This window comes from Ictidomys tridecemlineatus, chromosome 2 (genome assembly GCF_052094955.1).
Source record: "Ictidomys tridecemlineatus isolate mIctTri1 chromosome 2, mIctTri1.hap1, whole genome shotgun sequence".
Taxonomy (NCBI): Eukaryota; Metazoa; Chordata; class Mammalia; order Rodentia; family Sciuridae; genus Ictidomys; species Ictidomys tridecemlineatus.
Window position 1 is genome coordinate 133,542,357 of NC_135478.1, and position 22,536 is coordinate 133,564,892.

A 22,536-nucleotide genomic window follows, 5' to 3' on the forward strand; every position below is an offset into this window, starting at 1 on the left:
TCCCTGACATCTGTGCAATACAAATATATCTAGAAAGTGTGAAATGAAAAATCTGCTTCACTAAATATATAAAAGGGACTCCGAATGAAGTCTCCATGATAGCATCCGTCATCATGGGCACAGATGGCGAACTTTTCCAGCTCTCCCCTACACCCCCAATAATGGCTTAAGTTTCATTCTCTGAATACTCCTCAAAATATCACATGCACTAGATGGGTGCCTGGTAACAGAAGAGCTTGTCTGTATACATCCTTATTTTTCAATCTTCTGTGTGCATCAAGCTTCCGGCCAATAAATCAGGAAAAATACAGTTTCTAAACAAATAATGTAAATAATGATTTTAAAAAATCACTTATGTCTATGGAAACCCAGATGATCAGAGAGTCTAGTTGTCTTTGTGAAATTTTGCCAATAAATAGTGGCATTATAGCCATCCTACACGGACTACTTGCCATGTTTCCTATAGTGTTCACATCTCAGAATACAACAGCTACTTACCAATAACCCCACACCCACACTTAATGGTATGGAATATATAAAATGAACAATAAGTTATTTCATTTAAGAAAGCATTTACAAGGCTTTAAGACACAAATTCATGGTATGTAGGTTTCAAATGGTGGTCAGAAAGTGTGTGAGAATACATGTACATCCTCCACAGTCCTCAGAAAACAAGGTCTGTCTATCTCATACTTAATTTGGAAAAGTAATGCTAACAAATAAACCTCAGAAAGTAGACATGGTTGAGACAAATAGGAAGTTTGCAACTTTCAGGGCTCTGACTCCTGCCCTGGGTGGGGCAGGGTGGGGTGGATGGCAGTGTAATCCTGGAGTGTTTTATGAATGTGGAGGATGTTACAGAAGATTGGAGGGAGCTAAAGAAGCGGGGTAGGGCAAACGAGAAACTGAAAAGGATAATAATTGGATGAATCACAGGAACACTTGCTGCAAGGGTAATGCAGCAAGGAAACACTCAATAGTGAGAATGAAAGGTGCTTTACTATAGATCTTGAAATCTTAATTATCAAAACCTAAAATTCTAAACATTTTGCACATTTTGGAAGTTGTACACTTTTCCATCAGTGCACTCTTCACTGAAAATATGAAATATTAAAAACCTCTTTTTCTTTTCTTTTATAGAGTAAATTTAGTGTTACAAATAAGAATTACAGTAGATGCCTATAGAGAATAATGCTGATAGAAGGCTTAAAGTAGTCATTAGATAGCCCACAGATGAACACACATGTTCTTAAGAATTTCCATGTATATTACAGAGTACATATATTGCAAACTTATCACTAACGTTTTCACTCTCTAATTGTCTCATGGAGTAAAGCAGCAAAAACAATCACAGAATCATGGTGTTACAAGTGACCCTTGGAATTGCCTGGTTCAACTTTCTATTTCTAAGGAATAAACTAAATATCATAGAGGAAAAGTGACTTTAAGGAAAAAGACCACATAAAACAGTACATGCTTTAAAAAAAATTCTGAAAGTCCATGAATATCAGATGTGCCTAGGATTACTTTACAGTGATAGGTAGGTATTGAACTTCTTGATTCCCTAACAGTAACCTGTCCTATTTTTTAGGGTAAAAAAGGAAGCAGGTTTTAGGGCAAGAAAAAGAAGTGTCACTGTCTGTAAGTCATACCTGTTTAAATCTGCCTGTCTGGATTCACAGTAAAACTGGACTGACCCAGGAATGATGATTGTCTCTGCTCTAACTGCTGGATAATTTCAGAAGCATAATGTATGGTGGCTAAATGTGATTTGAGCACATACGGGTTAGCCAGTGGCCTTCCCTAGACTGTCTCTCATCTGAGCAAGTTCTGGGTGGTAGAATCAAGACTTGGAGAGAAGGTAGACATCAGGGTGCTCAGTCCTTCTGTTTCAGTGCAGGTATGAGGAAAGAGTACTTGGGTCAAACAAGTTTCTTTTTAAAAAGTAAGTGCTCAGATAAATTTTGTCAAAATGGACAAACCAGATCATTCAAGTGGAAATAAATTACTCAAACATACATTTGAACTTATTCTCTATATGGTTTTGATTGTTTATTTGCTTACTTATTTTAATTACTGAAGGGGAGGAGTCTCTCTCAGAGACAGTCTGATAGAAGAACTGGATTTGAGTCCTGGATCACCATTTCCCTTAAGCATCTTACATAACCTCTTCGATTCCCCCAGCTGACTCACGAAGCAAAGGATTCCCACCTACCTCCTGCCTATACAATTAGGAAGCATTTTTTATGACCTGAAATCCATGGAATAAACATTTCTGAGAACATACCATGTACCAGGCAAAGTGCTAGGTGCTGAAAAGATGAGATGAATATAACAACATCCTTGTCCTGAAGAAGCCCAGACCATGTTTAAACAAGAAGGCTATGGCACATTTACAACTCCGGTAACTGCAATGTAATCAGTGTTACCTTAGCTGTATGAGTGAATAGGATATATAAAAACAGGAAAGGAAGTGGTTAATTATACCTGGCAGGGGCTGTTATTCCAGGATGTTATTTCAATTGTAACTTTTTAAAATATGAGTGCACAACTGTGGAAATTTGTGTGCTAAAATGAATCAATGATCAAATACCTCAACCATTCCTAAATTGTAATAATTACTATAAGCACATGAAGTCACTTTGCTTGACTGTTTAGAACAATTATCATTTCACTCATTTTTATAACAAGCAATAGTGCTAGCAAGTTTTATGAGCAACACCAAATTATATCAGAAAAGCATGCCTGATGCTATTGCTAATTACTGCCTAGGATGAAATGGCTATTTAAAGTCTTTCATTAGAAACAAACAAACAAAAATCAATCGTTGGAAATAAGCTAATTCCTGATTATCCAAGACAAGGTTGTAGTGAATAACTAAATCCACAAATGAGAAAAACCTGTTAACCAATTAATTCAACATTTTTTGCTCCCCAGCCCCCAACCAAATCATTGTGATAGTAGAAAAAGAAATGACCTGTTTGAGTTGTTGGCTAATTTCATCTGTAGGAAAAATGTAGATACAGGGATTTTTAAAACTCTGAGGTATAAAATTAAACCACACCTTCTACAATAAATTCTTGGCTTGCTTATATCGTTTGGGCTATGGTTATTTGCCTTTCCTGAACTGGGTAACTTTTCTTACCCTTCTATCAGTTATCACAGAATGCTACGACTAGAAAGAACCTGAGAATCAGATAGTCCAACTTACTTTAGAGACAACAAATGAGACAGAGGTTTGTCTCCTCATGATCACATCTGACTTTTCAATATTTGCTTTATTAATAGTCATCTCTGATGCAGAGGAGGTAAAGCTTAATCTTTTAACATGCCTATCTTTAAAAGCCAGAAGTTTAAAAGGAATCAAGTCCAATGACATTATGTCAACAAATAATAACAGCTGCAGTCTCTCTATACTGATGCGTTGATAGGCTGTTCCAGCTCAGGATGTGGCCTCCCTATCAAGTCAATAATGTCACATTCTGAACAAACTTAGGCAATTTACCTTCATGAAAAACTACCCCACACAAAAAGAGAACTGTCATCCTACAAAGCAGCCAACTACATTAGACTTGAATTTCATCGGAATATAGTTTAGTAAATGACATACTATAAAGCTAAATTTGCCTCTAGGTATAGGAATTAAAATAGTGCTTCATTTTTCCTATGCTACATTCCAGAGGGGGTAGCAAACAGAGGGAACAGGCAACAGGGAATCCTGTCACAATGTATTCCTCTACCAAACAGGCACACACATTCATACTAGGGTAGGCATGTGGACTCTAATCCCTTCTTAGTGGAAAACACACATTTTCAAAATGAATCCCCGATCTAGAATGAATTACCGTAATAGCCACAGCCGGAGCGAGTCCGCTGATGAGAAATGCCGATCTGGCCACCTGCTTTGAGACGCCTTGGACCACAACACTGCTGGGGTCTTTAAAGGCTGGCTTTTTCAGGTAGGGCATCTACCCTCTTACATCGCGTTTAAATTCCAGGAAAAGAGAGAAGATGCCTCCCTTAATTTTTGAACTATGCTGCTCTTCCTGTATCCATTTCTGCTGAACACAGCATTGTTATCTTTTCAAAGAAAGAAGAAAAACAACAAGGGGAGAATTGCACCACTGCAGATCCCAAGAGAAGTAAGCACAAAACTACAGCAACGTCAAATAATATCCGGCAACTAGGAAAATCCCCACATGCTATCTGGTGTCAGCCCAATGCAGAATGAGGCGCGCTGTGCCCGGAATCACAGGAAGTCAGGCATCTCTGCAGCCTGTGTCCCTGCCAGCTACCCCCACGCGCTGAAATTCGGCAGGGAAGAAGTTATGGTGCCCAACCTCTGTGCAAGACAGAACACGCATCCACACTCCAAAAATCAGCCCAGTGGCCGGGACATCTAAACAGCAGAGCAATCAGAAAGCCCTGGAGCGGGGAATGGAAGGGCCACTTTGTTGGAGCCTTCGAATTTTGCTGCATTGTCACGGCTGGGGAATGCATGGGTAGGAAGCGCACCTCCAGCCAAAAAGGACCCGACGCGATTTTTCCCGGTACCTCCCTCCCCGCTTGTGTGCAGGTCGCAATACGGTAGGCGACATGACGGGCATCTCCCGCTCAAACTCAGGTGGCAGGCCCAGCTGAGAGTCACAGCCGGCTGGGGACGAGGAGGCGCTGGAGCAGCACCCACAACGCGCATCCTCCCCGCCTGCCACCACCCAGGGGAGCAAGGGCTGGACCTGGCCACGCTTCTCCTGAGCTAAGCACAGACGAGCTTATGCCGAGACTGTGGGCGCTCTCTGGGCTAACCACGGACATTGCGTGGGACACAATTGTCCAAAAGCGACTCCAAAGCGAAGCGCAAATCCTTGGCTTTGGTTCACAAGGGGTGGGTGTGGGCTGGGAAGGGGGATTACGTAGGTCTCTCCGCCCCCTCCCCTGACACCTCCTCGCCACTGGGAGGGCGCCGAGGGGCGGGGGAGGCGCTGAGAACCCGCTTGGGGGCTTCTTTGTTTCTTTCCATGCCCCTCAGGAGGGCCGGGTGCGCCTGCTATACCCAAGCCCGGGTCGACACCCGGGCATCCCAGCCGTACCCGGACAGCTGCGCGCCCCAGGCTGACAATTGAACCTCGCGGGAGAAGCGAGAGGGTGGGAAGGAGGGTGGATCCCGGCCCCAGGGAGGGAGGGCGCTGCTGGGGCCTCGCGAGCTGCTAGGAAGACGCCCAGAGAAGGGCGGGGGGGGGGGGGCGGCAGGGGCGGAAGGCAGAGTCCCCGCAAAGCGCTCTCTTACCTTGGCAGTCCCGGACTGGGCACAGATCATGCTCCCGTCAGGGTGCAGGTTACAGCCGGGGGGCGCACGTGCCCTGCATAGGCGCCAAACACCAGGCACCTGGTTTGGGGGACCCGGACGATCGCCAGCTCTCGCCGAGCTCTGGCTGCGGGCTGCCGGGAGCGAGCGGCTGTCACCGCCACCGCCACCGCGGAGCTACGCGAGCGGCTCGGTGAGTGCGTGCGAGAGGAGAGGGCCGTCTCGGTCAGAGGCGCACGGTGTTGCAGTTCCAACAACAGCGCCTGATGCGCGGCAACGCAGCACACTTCATCGCTTTATCCTCCCGCCTGCATCCCCTCCCTCCCTGCCTGCTCCTCTGTGGGTACCAGACTCCCGAACCAACCACAAGCCGGGCTTGCTCTCATTAGCGCTGCCCCGCCCTGCAGCCTCCACGTACCCCCCCTCCCCGCCCCCGCCGTAAATATATATTGATTCTTGTTACCGCCAGCCCCATCCTTCCAATATCCAGTTCGAGAACTGGGCATATCCAGGACCAACCACTGCTCATCAGCCCTTTTGTGTATGTGCAGTGTGTTCTGAAAAGATGCGGTATCTACACCTTAGGCAGGTACCCTGTGACAGGTGTTCTCGGCCTCTGTTTTACACACTTTCTTCACCCACCTTATACAGTTACGAACACTCATAGACACATTTCAGGACAGCATCTTGTATTTACACAGCAAGTACACAAAATAAACATTGTCATTACAAATGCAAAGGGTGAAAATTACTCCCAGAATATCTATTGTTGACAAATCTAGCTTTCAAAACAGGTTTTATATTCAACTGCACAGTGTCCCAATGCGAACTGTATAAGCTCCTCCTTAAACAATGAATCCAGATGCAAAGATAAATGAAATGCTGGTTACTGTTGGTTGCTGTCTGCTTCATGTATGTAAATCTGCATGCATTTGGTTACTATTTGGCTTGTAGGTGTTGAAATAAAATTCAGAGGTTTTGAGCATATAATCCTCATAGTCTGTGATTTTTAATTGCATTATTCAAACTCCTTCCTTATTTTTTTCCCATTCTCCTGCCCAGCATTACCTAGGTGAGCCTTTTTTCACATCCTTAGAAGTTATTTTCTTCCCCATATCCTAAACCCAGACTCTTTCTAGAATAAACAAAGGGTGGACCCTGACTCCAAGACTCCTTACTGAAGACCTGAACACAGACCTCTCCAAACCAAGACTCCTTCCAGCTCCCACACACCTGATAGGTGGCTTCTCAATCTTTCTCCTATCATTACCTACCTTTTGGCCTTGATATCACTCTCACAACTGGAACTTTCCAGTCTCAGAGAACTTGGACTTGGTGATGGCAACCTCACTAACTGTTGTGCCCCTTCATGCAGTGAGTGAGTCCTTTCCCTTTCCAGAATTTCATTGGAGAAGATCAGTCCTTTGTGGACAGACCCTTCCCTTTGCCTGACAACAGTCAAATCTTCCAGTCCCATGAGCTCAAAGCTGATCACTTTTCAAACCTGAGTTAAGGATCCACACAGAATGCTGGGCACACATTTCTTCAGGAGATTTTACACTTGAATTAATATCCATTTCTATATGAAGAAACTCCTCTGAGAATAGACTTGGTTAGGTTGCAGCATCAACCAACTGTATTTTCAACCAGACATTTGAAAGAAAAAAAAATCTTGTATAAACTAGCACCCATAGTTTTTAAATTAGCACAATGGCACCAAACCACAATAAAGAAACATTCTTCACTTCAATTAATTGCCAGGACGTTGTTCACTGCATTGTTTTCAGTGATGCAGCATCAACTTGGCTCAGAGAGATTCTCTCTGTGTTCTATATATCATGGAGATGACTTGACAAGTCAACAACTCTCATAAAAGTTATTGATGTAACAATCCTGAGGTGTGCTTTATTTTCCCCTGGAGAGTTTTCTTTCTTTCTTTCTTTTTCCCTACTGAAGACAAAAGACATTAAACTAGAAGTACACAAAGTTTCACCTTTTAACACTTTGCATAGATAACTCCTTGTAAAGTCATTCTACATGCCAGGTACATTGGCTATATACATACATATATATATATATATATATATATATATATATATATATATATATATTCATACACACACTTTTAACAGTTCCAGTTCAGTCTGGGAGACATTATTGTATTTCACAGAGGAAAATAATAAATGGTTCTGGAGTTTTGTTAAGGTTTCATTTGTGAGAAGACCTCAGATCTGGAGGTAACTGATGTCAGCTGCTCTAATCTTAAAGAGTTTTTGTGAAAAAAAAAGGAAAAGATTTTGCTTGAATTTTAAAGCCATCCATTTAGTAGTCATATGTGTAAACCTAATATACTCAAAAAACTGTTATGAATACAACGAGTCACAATTTCAATGCCCTCAATACTACTGATCTTAAGTAATGCCATAGGTGGTGAAGGCATTACAAGAAGCATATATGAATATCCGTATTATCATGATGCTGATGTAACCTGTGTGTCCACCTTCTTTAATTCAGGACCCATGCAGGGGCTGGCTTTCCTGTTATGCCCAGACCACATGCAGTGAAAATTGAGCAGAGCCCCATCTGCAAGTGACTCCTACATTGCTGAGAAAACTATGACTTGAACAGATTGGAGGCTTCACCTTCAGGAGCAGAACTTCACCATAATATTGGAAGTGAAAGTCTTTTAACTGAGGGAGGAAAATGATGGAGCCGTTGAAGTTGTGCTCATGGTATAAAGTCTTCCATGGTCTCTTCCTGCATAACCAATTACAGCTGGCTCTGTAAGACCATTCTTTAGATATCTTAGGTCCAGAGGCTTAGAATAACAACTCAGAGGCCAGGGGGTCCAACTTTGGTCAGATGAGTAGGTGACATAGAGAAAAAAGTCCTTCCTGTAATGACAGAGGAGATTTTAATTTTAAACCAGCACATGGCTACTGAGTGGCAGTGGCCCTCTTGGTAGCTATTAAAACCTTATAATAATTTTGTGTTGGGGCTAGCAGAGGCTAAAGGTACATGAAAGATTATAGGGCTTTTCTCATATAAATTTATTTATTTCTTCAACAAGTTTTAAATGTTCTAATTTCTGGGGAAATAACCTTGAAAAACAATCTCTGACTGTAGAGATTAGAGTTGAGGGTATATAAATCTCTAATCAAATAAACGTGCCCTATATATTGATTGAAGGAATGACAGGTGAAATAGAGAATCTGATTTCACACAGTACCCAGGCTGCAAACCTAGACCCAAGTTGGGAGCATGAGGGTGGGAGTCCAAGAGTAGACTTCCTGGTGTCTGAATTGAGACTTAAGGGTCAGTAGGAGTTGGCAGATGAAGGGAGCACAGGAAGAGTACTCAGATTAATGTGACAAGATGAGAAGAGAAAATTTCAAGAAAATTTCAGTACGATTCAAGTGTAAACAGTTGCATAGGTATGTGGTGGTAGCTCAGTATGGTTTTAATTTGCATTTTCCTAATGACTAATGATAGATTCTGTTCAAAACTTTTGTTCATTTTTAAATGATTTTTTACTTTCATATTATTATTTTGAAGGAGTTCTTTGTTTGTCCTAGATATAAAATATTTGTCATATATGTGATTTCTGAATATTTCCTCCCTGTCTGTGGCTCGTCTTCATTCTTTCAGTTGTCTCTTCCACCAAGCAAATGTTTCTAAGTTTGATGGAGTTCAAATTATCAACTTTTTCTTTTAGGGATCACACTTTTGTTATCGAAGGACCATTCTGACTAACAAAAATTACAAAGAGTTCTACTTATGTTTTGTTTTATAAGTTTTATAGTTTCACATTTTACACTTATGTCTTTGGTCCATTTTGAATTATTATCATTTTTTAGGTCTGATGTATGGGTCATGCTTTTTTATATTTGTTTTACTATTTATTTTTTTGCATATGGATGTCCAGTTATTCTAGCACCATTATTCAAAAGTAACCTTTCATTAATAAACTGCTTTCTCAACTTTTTGGCCATATTTGTAGGGTTTTGTTTCTGAATTCTTTAATTTGAACTACTAAATTATGTGCCTTTTTTTGTCAATACTACAGTGTATTGATAGTATAGATTTATACCATCCTGAAATCTGTTCTTTCTCAAAATAATCTTGGCTATTTTCATCTTTTGTATGGTTTTAATTTGCACTTTCCTAATATAAACTTTAGAATGTTTGTCAATATCTACAAACATTTATACTAGAATTTTGATTGAGATTATATTAAATCTATAGATCAATTTTGGAAAAATTGACATTTTAACAATCTCCCAATTTCTTGAAATTTTACAACCAATAAACTTAGTATATCTCTGCATTTATTTAAATTTTCTTTTACATTGTGAGTAGTTAAAGTTTTCAGTGCATAGATTCAATGCACATTTTGTTAGATGCACACCTAAGAATTTCATTTTGAAGGGACTATTATAAAATACATTGATATAATCTTTGAAGTTTATTTCAAATTAAAATGTACTTGGATTCCCCCCTCCCCAGTATTGGGGATTAAACCCAGTAGTTCTCCATCATGGAGCTTCATCCCCAGCTCTTTTTATTTTTTATTTTGAGACAGGGTCTTGCTAAGTTGCCCAGGCTGACCTCAAACCTGTGTTCCTCCTGCCTCAGTCTCATGAGCAGTTGGCATTATAGGTGTGGGTCACTGTGTCCCATTTGGAATTTGCTTTAATCCGTCTGGTATAGTCATACAGGCACATAGACCCAAAAATGATTGTCATCAAAGAAGAATTTCATAACTCAAAGATCCCTAGAAACACAGAGAAACAGCCAGGCCCATCAGGATACAAAACGGACCAGGGGAGAGCATGGCACAGAGTCTTTATTTTGTTTTCTGTGGGAAGAAATGGGTAAGTTAGGATAAGCAAATTTAAGCAAGTTTAGGATCTGATAGTTGAATCATTTCAGTGGCTCTGGGCCATTGGATATTCTCCAGTTGTTCATGCTTGGCCCTCGTTTGGCTTAGGCAGGAGAAACATTGGCTTGGTACATGAGCCTTAGATAAAGGAGGTGACTGCAGGTCTGACTAGGGACTGGTTTGATTTGCACATAAAGGCAGGGCTCATAGACAAGTTATTTGTAATTAACTAGGTCTAGGAGGGGCAGTGTCCCCCTACAGCTAACAGGGGCCCCATCATGTCAAAGCATCATAAAATGCGGGAAAGAAGAAGTAAGATTAATGACTTGTTCATTGCTAGGCTAGAAAAAAAAATTGGTACAGGTATGTGTTTATATCTTGTATCCTGTGCTTTGCTTAACTCATTTTAATATACAAAATTATGTTGCCTGTGAATGGAGAATCTTTACTTCTTGCTTTCTGACTGTATGCCTTTTGTTTATCTGACCTCATCTAACTTGCTATCCTTTCATTTCTTGAACATATTTTTTATTTTGTTTATTAATTAAATAATTTATTATTGTGCTTCTAATTATGATAGGCAGGGTCACTGTGATTAACACTTATTCTTAAAGAGCATATAATCTTGTGATCAATTAAGTGTAATTAAAATATCGTGTAGACACTGAGAGTTGGAGGTGTGTTGTCCATGTGACGGGAACAACCATGTTAACTGAGGGGAAGCTAGAGAAGCTGCCACTAATAGGGCTTTGAAAAAAGAACAGAATTTTTTTTTTTTTTTTTGGTAACAGGGATTAAACTCAGGGGTACTCAATCACAGAGCCACATACATCCTCAGCCCTATTTTGTATTTTATTTAGAGACAGGGTCTCATTGAGTTGCTTTGTGCCTCGCTTTTGTTGAGGCTATCTTTGGACTCACGATCCTCCTGCCTCAGCCTCCTGAGCTGCTGGGATCACAGGCATGTGCCACCCACCTGGCAGGAACAGAAATTTTTTGAATGGCCAAAAGACATCCTAAGAAAATAAAGAATACCATACATGCAAAGCAGAAGACTGAAGGATTAGAATGTACTTGGGAAATTGTGAAAGGTTCAATTTAAATGGAGCAAAGAGAGTGAGTTCAGAGATATGCCTGGATGGAGAAGTTTGAGACACATGGTGATGAGCTAGATATGCCCTGCTCCAGCTTTTAAAGTTACATCTAAATTATGGAGAACCATGAAAAGTTTTAAAGCCAGTAAGTGAAACAATACTTGTTATTTAAATATAGAGCAAAGCAAAATATATGGTATGACTTTAAATTTGTAATAATTTTATATTATTATGATATATTGATAAAAGATGAGTCAGATTAGGATGGCATCCACCTAAGCTGCCCTCACTCACCTTCCCATCAAAATACTGATGAAATAACACAAGACAAAGAAAAGTGGTAGACAGTTATGAACTATGAATATTTATCAACAATCTATTACACAACAGAAGGATTCTTCACAAATCTAATCAAGGTATAATTTAGGCATTGAAACAGCCAAACAGGGGCTAGAATTGTGGCTCAATGTCAGAGCACTTGCCTCCCACATGTGAGGCACTGAATTCAATCCTCAGCACCACATGAAAATAAATACACAAAATAAAGATATTGTGTCCATATATAACTGAAAGAATATTTTTTAAAAAGAAACACAAATCAAACAAAATTTGTAAGTATTTTGAGAAAAGTTAGATTTGAAAATACAGAGAGATTTCACCAAGAAATTTTTAAAAAGCCAGTTTGCACAAAAGTAACGTGGGCAAAGGATACTAACAATTTTAATGGACAATTTAAAATTCACAATGATTGTTTGAAAACTCTTAAATATCCTTGTGAATTAATTAAGCACAAATTAAATTGAGACCATTTTCACTTTACTTGCCCTCTGTTATGGTTCAGGTCTGGTTTGCATGTGTCCCTCACAGTTTATTTGAAATGTAGTTTGTCACATATTTCAAGTATCTTTAAACAGTCTTGTGATTAAATGTTATGTATCAGTTAGCTGTTGCTGTATAACAAACCACCCCAAACTTAGTTGACAAAAATAATAACCATGTATTTTTTTTCCTCATGAGTCTATAAATTGACTATAAGTTGCAGATCTAGGTTTGGTTTAGATGGATTCATTTGTGTAAACAGTTGGCAGGTTTCCTGAGAGCTGGCTGATCTTGGGCAACTTCATCTGGGACAACTTGGCTCTGTTCCATGTGGCCACTCATCCTTTAGCAAGCTAGTTTAAACTTGTTTTCTTAAAGAAAGAGAAAGAATAAAAAATATACAAGACTTTGGAGTTCTGGTATCAGAATTGTCACACCACCACTTTCACTTTATTGGTCAAAGCTCATGATGAACTAGCCTCAATTCAAGGGATGGGGAAAGAAACTCCACTCCTCTACAGATGGAATTGCAAGTTCATAGTGTAAAGGGTATGGATAAAGAGAGGGTCAGAGAACTGGGGCTAAAAATTGACATAATGCCAAAAATAAAGAGAGACAAGAACAGAACACTGGCCAAAATCTGGGCAAGTTTCTAACAATTACACTTCTGATGCGAATGTCTGAGAAGTGCCTTCTTTGTCTACATATCACATGCTCCAAACTCTAGAATCTAGCATAGATCATATGACCTCAAATAAGTAGGACAAAACTTTGAGCCCTTCCCTTGTCCCAGATCTGTGAGTGACTCAGAGACATTAACCTAAACATATCAGAGGTCATCCTTCCCCTGGATACTATCTATCCTCTGAGCTAAAGAAAGTCTTGCAAACATTCCTCTGTTCAGTTTTTGTTTGTTTTTAGTTTTTTTGTTTTTTCTCTGCATCCACTCAGATCAATATCATAGAGAACAGACATGACAGAGAACAGAAGGACCCGGCAGGGATGAGCTGCTCTCTGGAGTGCTTAGTCATCCAGCTGAAAGCTTTATGAACTAGAGTGGGGCCCAGGATGAGTGGCGAATACTGGAGTAGGAGTGCAGACTGCAATGACGTATGCTGTTCAAAAACACTGCACACTGAGTCTCTCACATAGTTAAATGACCTAAGCTGCCCAAGCATGATGCACCCAACCACAATCTTGAGGCTCACCTTGCCTATAAGGCACTGAGAAGTACAGGAGTTTGCACAGGTGCCTTTCAGGTTTGTATCTGAGAGTGGGAGTTCACACAAGTCCACACGGAGGAGGCTAGCAGTGTGTTCCCCTCACCTGATTGCCCCTGAACCTGAATAACTCTGATCAGCTGAGATTTCACAAAACAAACAACCCAAAAATGAAAACAGGAGCTCTGGAAGACACTTTCCATGAAAGAGAACTTTGTTCTGAGAAATTAAAGAAATGAAATAACTTTCTACTGAAAAAAAAACATATTTTTCAAATTTAGAAGGTATTTTCTGGGTAAGTTAATGAAGTTGATCAAGTAAAGATAAAGGGAACAAATTAATCAGGCAGAAATACAAAAAGAAGATGTTGGATAGGAGACAACAATCCACAAAAAAGCAGGAACATGCCAAATGCAAATACAAATTGAAAATCAATCCAATAGGACACTGAAAGGGGGAAAAGATGCTATAGAAAACAAATGATTGGCATAAAGGACAACCCCGAGAAATTATCAAACTCTAAAAGAAAACAGTGATGAGTTGGATAAGATGGTAAATGTAAATTTTATACAGCAGATAAAGGATTCCCAACCTTAAAACTCTATGGTTTCCTTGGCAGGGGGTTAGGGGTGTGGGATGGGGTGGGGTGGGGTGGGAGACTTAAACCAAAAAGGGAACAAAACAAAAACAAAAGACTTTGTAGAAGCAAACTTACCCAAGATGAAGGAAACTTTAAATAGACAAATCTAGAAGATGCTTGGTGCTCAATAAAAAAAGATAAAATTTAAATTATTACCAATACTGAAAAAAAATTATATAAGCAACAGACTAAAATACAGGTAAAACCCAAGGAACAAAAGATTGACTGCACTGTGATTCTATTCTGAAACATCAAACACAAAAAAGGCATTTGCTATGGCAAGGTGTTTTGCAAATAAAAATTCTCTACACTATTGAGTTATTCACATGTAAAGGCACTAGAGCATATCTCAAGATAAGTAGGAATACAGAAGCATACCACTCATGTACCTTTCTACATCACTCCTCTGAAATACATTCAAGACAGCAAGCTAGAAATAAAAATGAAGAACTATAAGACTACAACTGGACCCAGAAATATGTACAATCAAATATGTAGTGTTCATGTAGACTTTAGCAAGTAGGGGGTTATGGTTTAGATATTAAACATCCTCCAAAGGTCCATGTGTTAAGGCATGGTCCTCATCCTGTGGTGGTATTGGAGGGTAGTGGAACCTTTAAGAGATAGGGCCTAGTGGAATGAAGTTACGTCATTGGGGTATGCCCTTGAAGGGGATATTGGGACCCCAGGCTCTTTGTCTCTCTTTGCCTCCTGAAGGGAATGAGGTGAGCAGTATCCTCTGTTGCATACTCTCTGCCATGATGCATTGCCACACTACAGGTCCAAAGGCAACAGGACTGAGTGACTTTGGACTGAACTTTCTGAAACCATGAGCCAAAACAAATCTTTCCTTATTACAAGTTGATTTTCTCGGGTATTTTGTTATAGCAACAAAAAGATTACTAATATATCAAATCAAATGCAAAGAGAAAAAGATATTTCTCTTATTGAAATAGAATAGATGCATCAAAAATCATGATAAATGAACAATTGTGTATGATAAGTTGGGCCGGCCAATAAGGACAAGAAAATTTATGGTTGGAAAAACACAATATTTCCCTTTTTGATTTTGTTAATTTTTTAAAAAATCAGGTACATAGTTGATTCATGTTCTTTGATAAATTTTAGTAGAATTTGAGAGTTTCAACCACTTAATAGAATTTTAAACTTCTGGTCCCCAATCCAGCAGACAGAAGCACACAAATCACAGGCCATATTCTTAAAGACAGGGAAGCATAAAGCAATGACAGAATTGAGATCAAACAGAACATTTGACCCAGATAAGTTACCCCACTTAAAACAGATGAGTTTATTTTCTTTATTAAAATATCTTCAGTATGTTTAAAAACAAATACAACAAATTTAAGTCACACATATACTTTATATGAGCATATATTAAAAGACTAAAAGTAATACAAAGTGATTAAAAGTGAAAAGTAGATAGAATATGCAAAAATACTTTAAAATAGTATTTTAACCCTATTGTTAGAATTCAAACCTTAAATATGCCAACAAAATGCATAATGAATACTTTAATATTGATATTAATTATTTATAAAGAAGTTTTAAAAGTCAATATTTAGAGAATAACCTTGTAGCAAAATGTTAATGAATGTTAAGAGAAATTTTTTCCTATCCTTTTTAGTTGACTTTAATATATACCATCTAGTCAATATAAGATTACCCAGAGAACCCTAAAGTACATAATAGAACAATATCATTGAAATACTCAATCAGGGGCTGGGGTTGTGGCCCAGAGGACAAGCACTTGCCTAGCATATGTGAGGCACTGGTTCGATCCTCAGCACCACATAAAAATAAAATAAAGGTATTGTGTTCACCTATAACTAAAAAATACATGTTTAAAGAAAGAAAGAAAGAAATCAGTAGACATATCAAGTTTTTAAAATAGAACAGATGTGTTTTATTGAATCAGTCATGAAACATTATAAATATGGACTATATACAAAATTACAAATTCAACCTCCTGAACACTAAAGTAAAAGATTTTATACTTCACATAAAATGCTATATTATTAGATCAAAACATATTTGCATTCCTTCACATTTCCTCTACAGGATGAGTATTTCACTGGTTCTTTCTTCCCAGATATTACCTGCAAAATATCAGGTCTTAATAGTACACATTAGCCAGATCCTACAGTTCTGTAGGATGAAACCTATTGTCTAGAAGACAGACCGTACCAGAACACTATAGTCCTTTGTAAATAAGTTCTCTTAAGTCACTTTACTAAGACCTGAGCCTAAGTTGTCAGAATGGACATGATAACAGAACATGGGGACAAATTTTACAGAAGATAGACTTCATCTTGTAAGACTCTTCTCTCTCTAAAACCTCTGCAAATTCTCCAGGCAAGAAAAACTCGCTTTTGGTAAAGAAGAGCAATACCTATTTATGCTGGCCTGAGGCTTTCAGGGGACTCAACCAATTGTCCCTTTCTAGATCTTATTCATTAACTAGGTACCATTCATTTCCTACTGGGGACCCTCACTTTGGTAGTAGTGACCAGTTAAATCTGGGCATTCAGTCTCCTTTACAGCTCGGCCACTATGTTACAATAGGATCCTTGACCTGATATTCAACAGAGTCTACCCTGCAGCTCAAAGATGTAAGAATTTCCCAAAACTATGCCATAGAAAATGTTTGGCTTTCATAGTATAGTGTATGTAAATAGTTAGCTGACCAGAGCCTGTCACTGGCTTTGTTAAATGATTACAAAGCAATTAAGAAAACCTAGCCTGGACGTCAGTTTTGTGCATCTATAAAGGTAGGGTTATAAATTTGTTTTGCACTTACCACCAAAAGCATTCATTCAAAAAGGCATCCCTTTCTAGTTCCAGTTCTTCAACTAAAAGTTCATTGCTTTTCACAACCTAGATGTCAGTTGGGAACTTTCCACACTGTCATTCTTGGTATCTTCACAATTGGTCCAAACTCTTGAAGTACACACTCTGTGGAAGTTCTAGGCCTGCTTGAGTGCACTTTAAACTCCTGGAGTTCTCATGTTTGTAGCCACTTCCACTCATGTACAGCTTCTGCATATTTTCAGACTGCACTGTGTTGACCCAGATGTGATGCTGTTGAGTCCCCCAGTTATCCCTGCATTTCTTCTTTGTCCTGAGAGAGAAACACAGAGCACCTTTTTTTGTTGTTGTTGCATGTTTTCCCAGCAGATTTGAACACAAGCCAGGGCCTTGCACATTCCCAGGAAATGAAAAAGTTGTTTAGGTTGTTGTTCAAAACATTGAAACATCAATCATGTTGCTAAAGGTGTAGAAATTGACTCTGGATCTAAGCCACATTCTTTAATTCCTCAGGTAAGCTCTATCACTTTTCCCTCCCTAATTATGGACATACCTGGATATGACCATACCAGAACACTACAATGCTTTGTAAATAAGTTCTTTTAATAAATCTTTGGACTGAGTACCTTGGAGTGTAGTGATTCTTCTGTAAAATCCCTACCAGCCCCATCTTGGGGTGGTTTGGGGCAGTCCCTTGGAAAACTCACCTGTCACTTATCACTGCTTTGGGGGTAAAAAGATACTTCCTTTAGATACCCAAAAAGAAAAAGAAGACAAAAACTACTCACAGAGATATTTCTGGGTGCCCAGGGATAGGTTGCAGGGAGGGAAGCTGACATTGCAAATGTGCTCTGACCTAACATCTGGACAATCCACTGTTAGAATTCTTTTGATTATTCTGCCCCTGGAGCTTTGCTTCATCTCCCGGGTCCTTCTCTTCCCTCTGTTTCTTACTTCCACCCACCAGGATTGCCTTGGAAACCAGAAGAGCTTTTCCTTCTCGCTTTCATTTCAAGTTTAAGCAATTAAACTTTCCCCTAACTCCTACTCCCAAACTTTCTCCCAGAAACCCTTTAGCCCAGCAATGCAAGTCACCTTTGTTTTCAGCTATTTTATTATTTATGTTTACATAAATAACAAAATTTGTTTTTTCCTTACACTTTTTAAATTTTACAACTCACTATTGTACCCTTGTGGTTCCAGAGATGCCAACCACATAGTGTGCACTGCCAACCCTTTTAGAAAGATGCAGGAACATTCTTCTGAAGTCAAAGTTTATTTATCCCAAGGTGAAAATTTCTACTCAAGTTCTGCCACACTTTATTGCCTTATGGAATCCTACAGCCCGGTTCCTTCTATTTCTAGTTATTGCCACCAGGAGTGACTAACATATATAGTTGGATGTGCTTCATTTTTCTTTTCTCAGTTTCCCTCATTTGAAATGAGAAGAATAATAATATTTTCATCTTAAGTTTATTATGAGGATTTGATAAATGCATGAAAACAGTGTCTATTTAGCACAATTTGGTTTTGATCATTCTTTTTTTTCATTTCGATTATCATATAGTAGACCCAAGAGTCTCCTAGTTGCCAGAAAGTATGAAGTAAGGTATATAATGTCACTGAACTTTAACAAAGGACTGTGTAGAGGCTATTTTGAAAACCCCACCACAGGCAGTAAGATTGAAATAGCACTTACCATAGCACTTTCTTCCCAAGTCCTGTTTTTTAAAAATATATCAATCTCTATTGTATACTTAATTTATTACCTTTGCAGTTAGAGTCTAGCACAGTAGACTCTGATCAATGAAAAAGAAAAATACTTAGTTTTGGTGAAGGTGCTTGTGAACTTACAGGCTAGAATAGGATGAGTTGGTTCAAATTAAAGTAAATGAACAATTGCTTTTAAAAATCTCATCCTAAGATCAAAAATTGCTCTTATAGAATTTGTCCTAGAAAGGTCTCTAAGTGATATTTAGATATGTATCTCTGGTGATAACAATAAACTAGCTTTTATAATTGAAAAAAAAATTGTTAACAATCCTCAAATCCAAACTAGTGGATTTGTCAAATGCAATACAGTACATATTTTAAATGGAATATTAGGTAAAAAGGGAAAATAAAAATGTAGAAAATTTATGTATAGTATGGACAAGTATTTAAGGCACATTAAGGGAAAATGAAGGTTAGAAAACTTCCTGGATTTACTTTCTCTCTCCCGTAACACAACTCAAACATTCACTCCCCTTCAAACTCCTTAACCAACACCCTTTCTTCACTCACAGATAAAGCTTCCATTTCCGTGTCTCCTAATTTCCTGACTCACACCCGGGACTGCTTCACTCTCTCTATGACAATGGAAGAGGCACCTGTTCTTCAGTCCAAGCTCACTCTGCCACCTGGGGGTTCAGTAGCAATCTTCTCCCTGTAATATATAAAGGGCGGGGCAAGGTTCAAATAGGGACCCCAAAACTCGGTAAATAAACACTTCAAATTTATAAATCAGGATAACTTTCATATCACATATGGTTATTCCTCCTTCTGAACGAATATCTTTTCCTAAGGACTTGGAATTCAAATTCTTGGGATAGTCTGAGCCAGAATGGGATGGGCATCTGGAGGGCTGAGCCTGGCTCCATTCTCAGGCTTCTCCCTTGCCACCTCTGGCTCCCTCAAATACTCAAGTGGGATGCAGATCCAAGCTCTGTGCAGGCTACTAATCAGCTACCTTTGACTTCTCTTCCTGCTGAAGGATGGCTCATACCTTCTATGAGCCCAGGAGAAAAGATGCTGGGAAGAGGACCCTAGGGCTTCACAGGGTCTTATAAGCAGGGAATGAGCTTTGAATGGGAACCAGATAGGCACTAAGTAGATAGATCAGACTTGACCCCACCCTGCAGGAGGAGCATCCTCAGAAGAGGGCCAGAGCAGCCTGGGGGACTTGATTCTTTTCCAATCACCATGACGGTCTATGAGAGAGGGAATTTCTTTACACAGCAAAGTTTACTTTTTACTTTGAATAAGATGTGGATAAGATTTTTGACAATGTTAAAAACCAAAAATGTGATGGCTTTACTATTTAATGTGTCTCATTTCATGTATTTTGAACAGTCTTTATCTTATTTATTACAGAGACCACCAACAGCATCAGGAAATTCACTCTATATAAAATTCTCCTCCCAATGGATTCACTGAATTGTCATTTACCTGCATATCTTAAAAAGAAACCCTTCTTCAAACCAATCATTCTCTTGAAGATAATGTGTTATTTGGTATATTAATTCTTAAACTGTCTTGTATATTATAAAAATTTTCCCAGTTTCCTATTTATGTTTTATGTTATTTAAAATTTTTGTATATACATCTAGAAATCTTCTTGCTTATCAGTGTTGTATAAGAAGAAACAAATATCAAATCACCTTCAATTTCATGCCCTCTTATTTTTACTCAAGATTTATGTGTTCTCCTATTTTTTTTCACAGACCAAAATTTGCCATTTTTTACGTGTAATTTATTATGTAGTTATTAAAGCTAACATTTTCTTCTGGAATTTAATCATATTTTATAAATTAATTTGTTAGTAAATCATTTTCCTCCTCCTCCTCCTTCTTCTTTATTTCTTTGTGGGGATTTTGTTTTTGTTGTTATTCTTGTTTCTTGAGATGGAGTATTGCAATACTGCCCAATACTGGCCCCATATATCTGGACACAAGAGATCCTCCTGCCTCAGTCTCCCAAGTAGCTGGGACAACAGACATGAGCCATGGCACCCAGCACTTCCTTATTGTTTTTAATCAACATTTTCCGTTAAAGTATGACACACAGTGAGACTGCGCATACATCATAAAGTTTCAGTTCAATAAATTATCATGAAGTGGACATATTCATCAAAACACTATCCAGTTCAAGGAAGAGAAGTTACCAGCACCTGGAAGGCCCTTCCTCAGTGAGGCTTCTTGTTGCTCCCCAAAGATGACTGCTGTAGGTAAATGGACCTACTCAATATGCATTCTTTTGTGATTGGACATCTTTCACCTAAATTTATGCTTGTACGATTCATCTACATGATTGTGTTAACATTTTTTTTTGTTATATACCATCCATTATATGAACATACCACAATTTATTTGTCCAGTGTACCATTGGTGGACATTTTATTCCCAGCTTTGAGCTAAATTGTTGTCAAAAACATTCTTATACATGTTTTTAGTACATATGGATAAATTCTGTTCAGTGTGTATGTGTGTGTGTATATGTGTGAGTGTGTGTATGTGTGTGTGTGTATGTGTGTGAGTGTGTGTGCAGCGTATATGAAAGGAATTGCTACATCCTGGAGTATATATTGGCAAACAATTTTCAAAGGGATTGTACCAAATTTCATTCCTTCAAGCATGAGAATTCCAAGTGCTCAATATCCTCATCAATATCAGGTATTGTCAGTTCTTTTAATCTCAGTCCTTCTTACCTAACTCCTGTAGTGTTATAAATGTGTAGAATATTTTATAGTTTTAATTTTCTTTTGGATTATAATTAATATAATTGAGGATATTTTCATAGGTGTGTTGGCCATTGGATATCATCTTTGTGAAGAGTGTTTAATTCTTTTGGCCACTTCTTTTGTTGATTTCGTGTCATTTCCATATTGGTTTATGAGATATTTTATGTATTTTGAAAAATTACATGCTCATAGAGGAATGGGTCTATTTCTGGGGTCTCTATTCTGCAAAATCGGTTCAATGGTTAATCCTTCAATCATTTTTACACTATCTTAATTACTGTCAGTTTTTAAGTCTTTATAAATGCAAATATAGGTCTATATTACTATAAGTAGTGGTAGGTCTCTTTGTTTATTCCACATTGTCATGACTATTAATAGTTCTTTCAATTTCCACATATATTATGGAATTAGTTTATGGAATAATGTCTCCTCTAAATAGTTTGAATTTTGTTTGGAATTTCATTGAATCATCCAATTTCAGCATACTTTTTGAACATACTGTTCAATGGTAGGAGCTTTAAAATAACTTTGACAGGTTCTCAAAACAAACCTCATTTCACTCATAAGAACTATGAATATGGATTAGTTTAGAAGGAAGTGGCATATTTATACTATAAGTTTTATATCCAGGAACATAGTATATCTCTTCATTTGTTCAATAATTCCTCAATAAGTAAATATCAATAAGTATCTATATAATTTCTCCATTCTATATTCATATATTTATAGATTTACTATTGATCTTAATATTTTAAAACATTATTTATAGAAATTATTATCTAGAAATGACTTCTAGGTATTATTTTTCCACTTCAGCACCAAATGGTTACTGCTGATATATAGGAAAATATGCTGATTTTTAATATTTCCCTTTTAATGGGCTACGATATTTAACTATCTATTTTATTTAATCTAAATATCTTGGCCTTTACAATAAAATTATATCACCGGCATATAATGATAATTCTCTCTCTCCCTCTCTGCCCCCACTATTCTCTCTCCATTTTCTTATTATACTGGTCCCCTGGAACACATTGAAAAACTGTAGCAGAAACAGGCATGGTTTTTGTCTATATTTTAATAGAAATATTTTCAGTCTTTCAATACTAAGTTACAATTTAGGTGGTAGATATTTATTGAATTAAGCAAAGCACTTTTTCTTTTTGGTTTTCTAAAAGTCTACTTTCATTTGTTCATTCTTAAAATCAGAAATGAATGTTTAATTTTATAAATTACTTCTACAGCTTCTCTG

General features: G+C 38.2%; 1 protein-coding gene and 1 long non-coding RNA gene across 6 annotated transcripts in view; one reads left to right on the forward strand and one right to left on the reverse strand.

Annotated features, from left to right (window-relative positions):
• Hecw1 (HECT, C2 and WW domain containing E3 ubiquitin protein ligase 1) overlaps nucleotides 1–5,650 on the reverse strand; it is a 405,199-nt gene extending 399,549 nt beyond the window's left edge. For 2 of the 5 annotated variants that reach the window (XM_021722298.3, XM_021722299.3), the window contains exon 1: nucleotides 5,288–5,649. In XM_021722298.3, coding sequence (XP_021577973.2) covers nucleotides 5,288–5,317 — 30 coding nt within the window. In that variant the 5' untranslated portion in view covers nucleotides 5,318–5,649. Of the gene's footprint in view, nucleotides 1–3,845; nucleotides 4,649–5,287 lie in introns of those variants that run through there. The other 3 variants (XM_040291866.2, XM_040291869.2, XM_078039829.1) reach the window with 3 other exon arrangements.
• LOC120891986 (uncharacterized) lies at nucleotides 5,249–20,923 on the forward strand. Its single transcript, XR_005736595.2, has 3 exons — nucleotides 5,249–5,498; nucleotides 7,820–8,037; nucleotides 19,919–20,923. It is a non-coding gene; the product is annotated as an uncharacterized LOC120891986 (long non-coding RNA).
• Nucleotides 20,924–22,536: the final 1,613 nt, after the last annotated feature.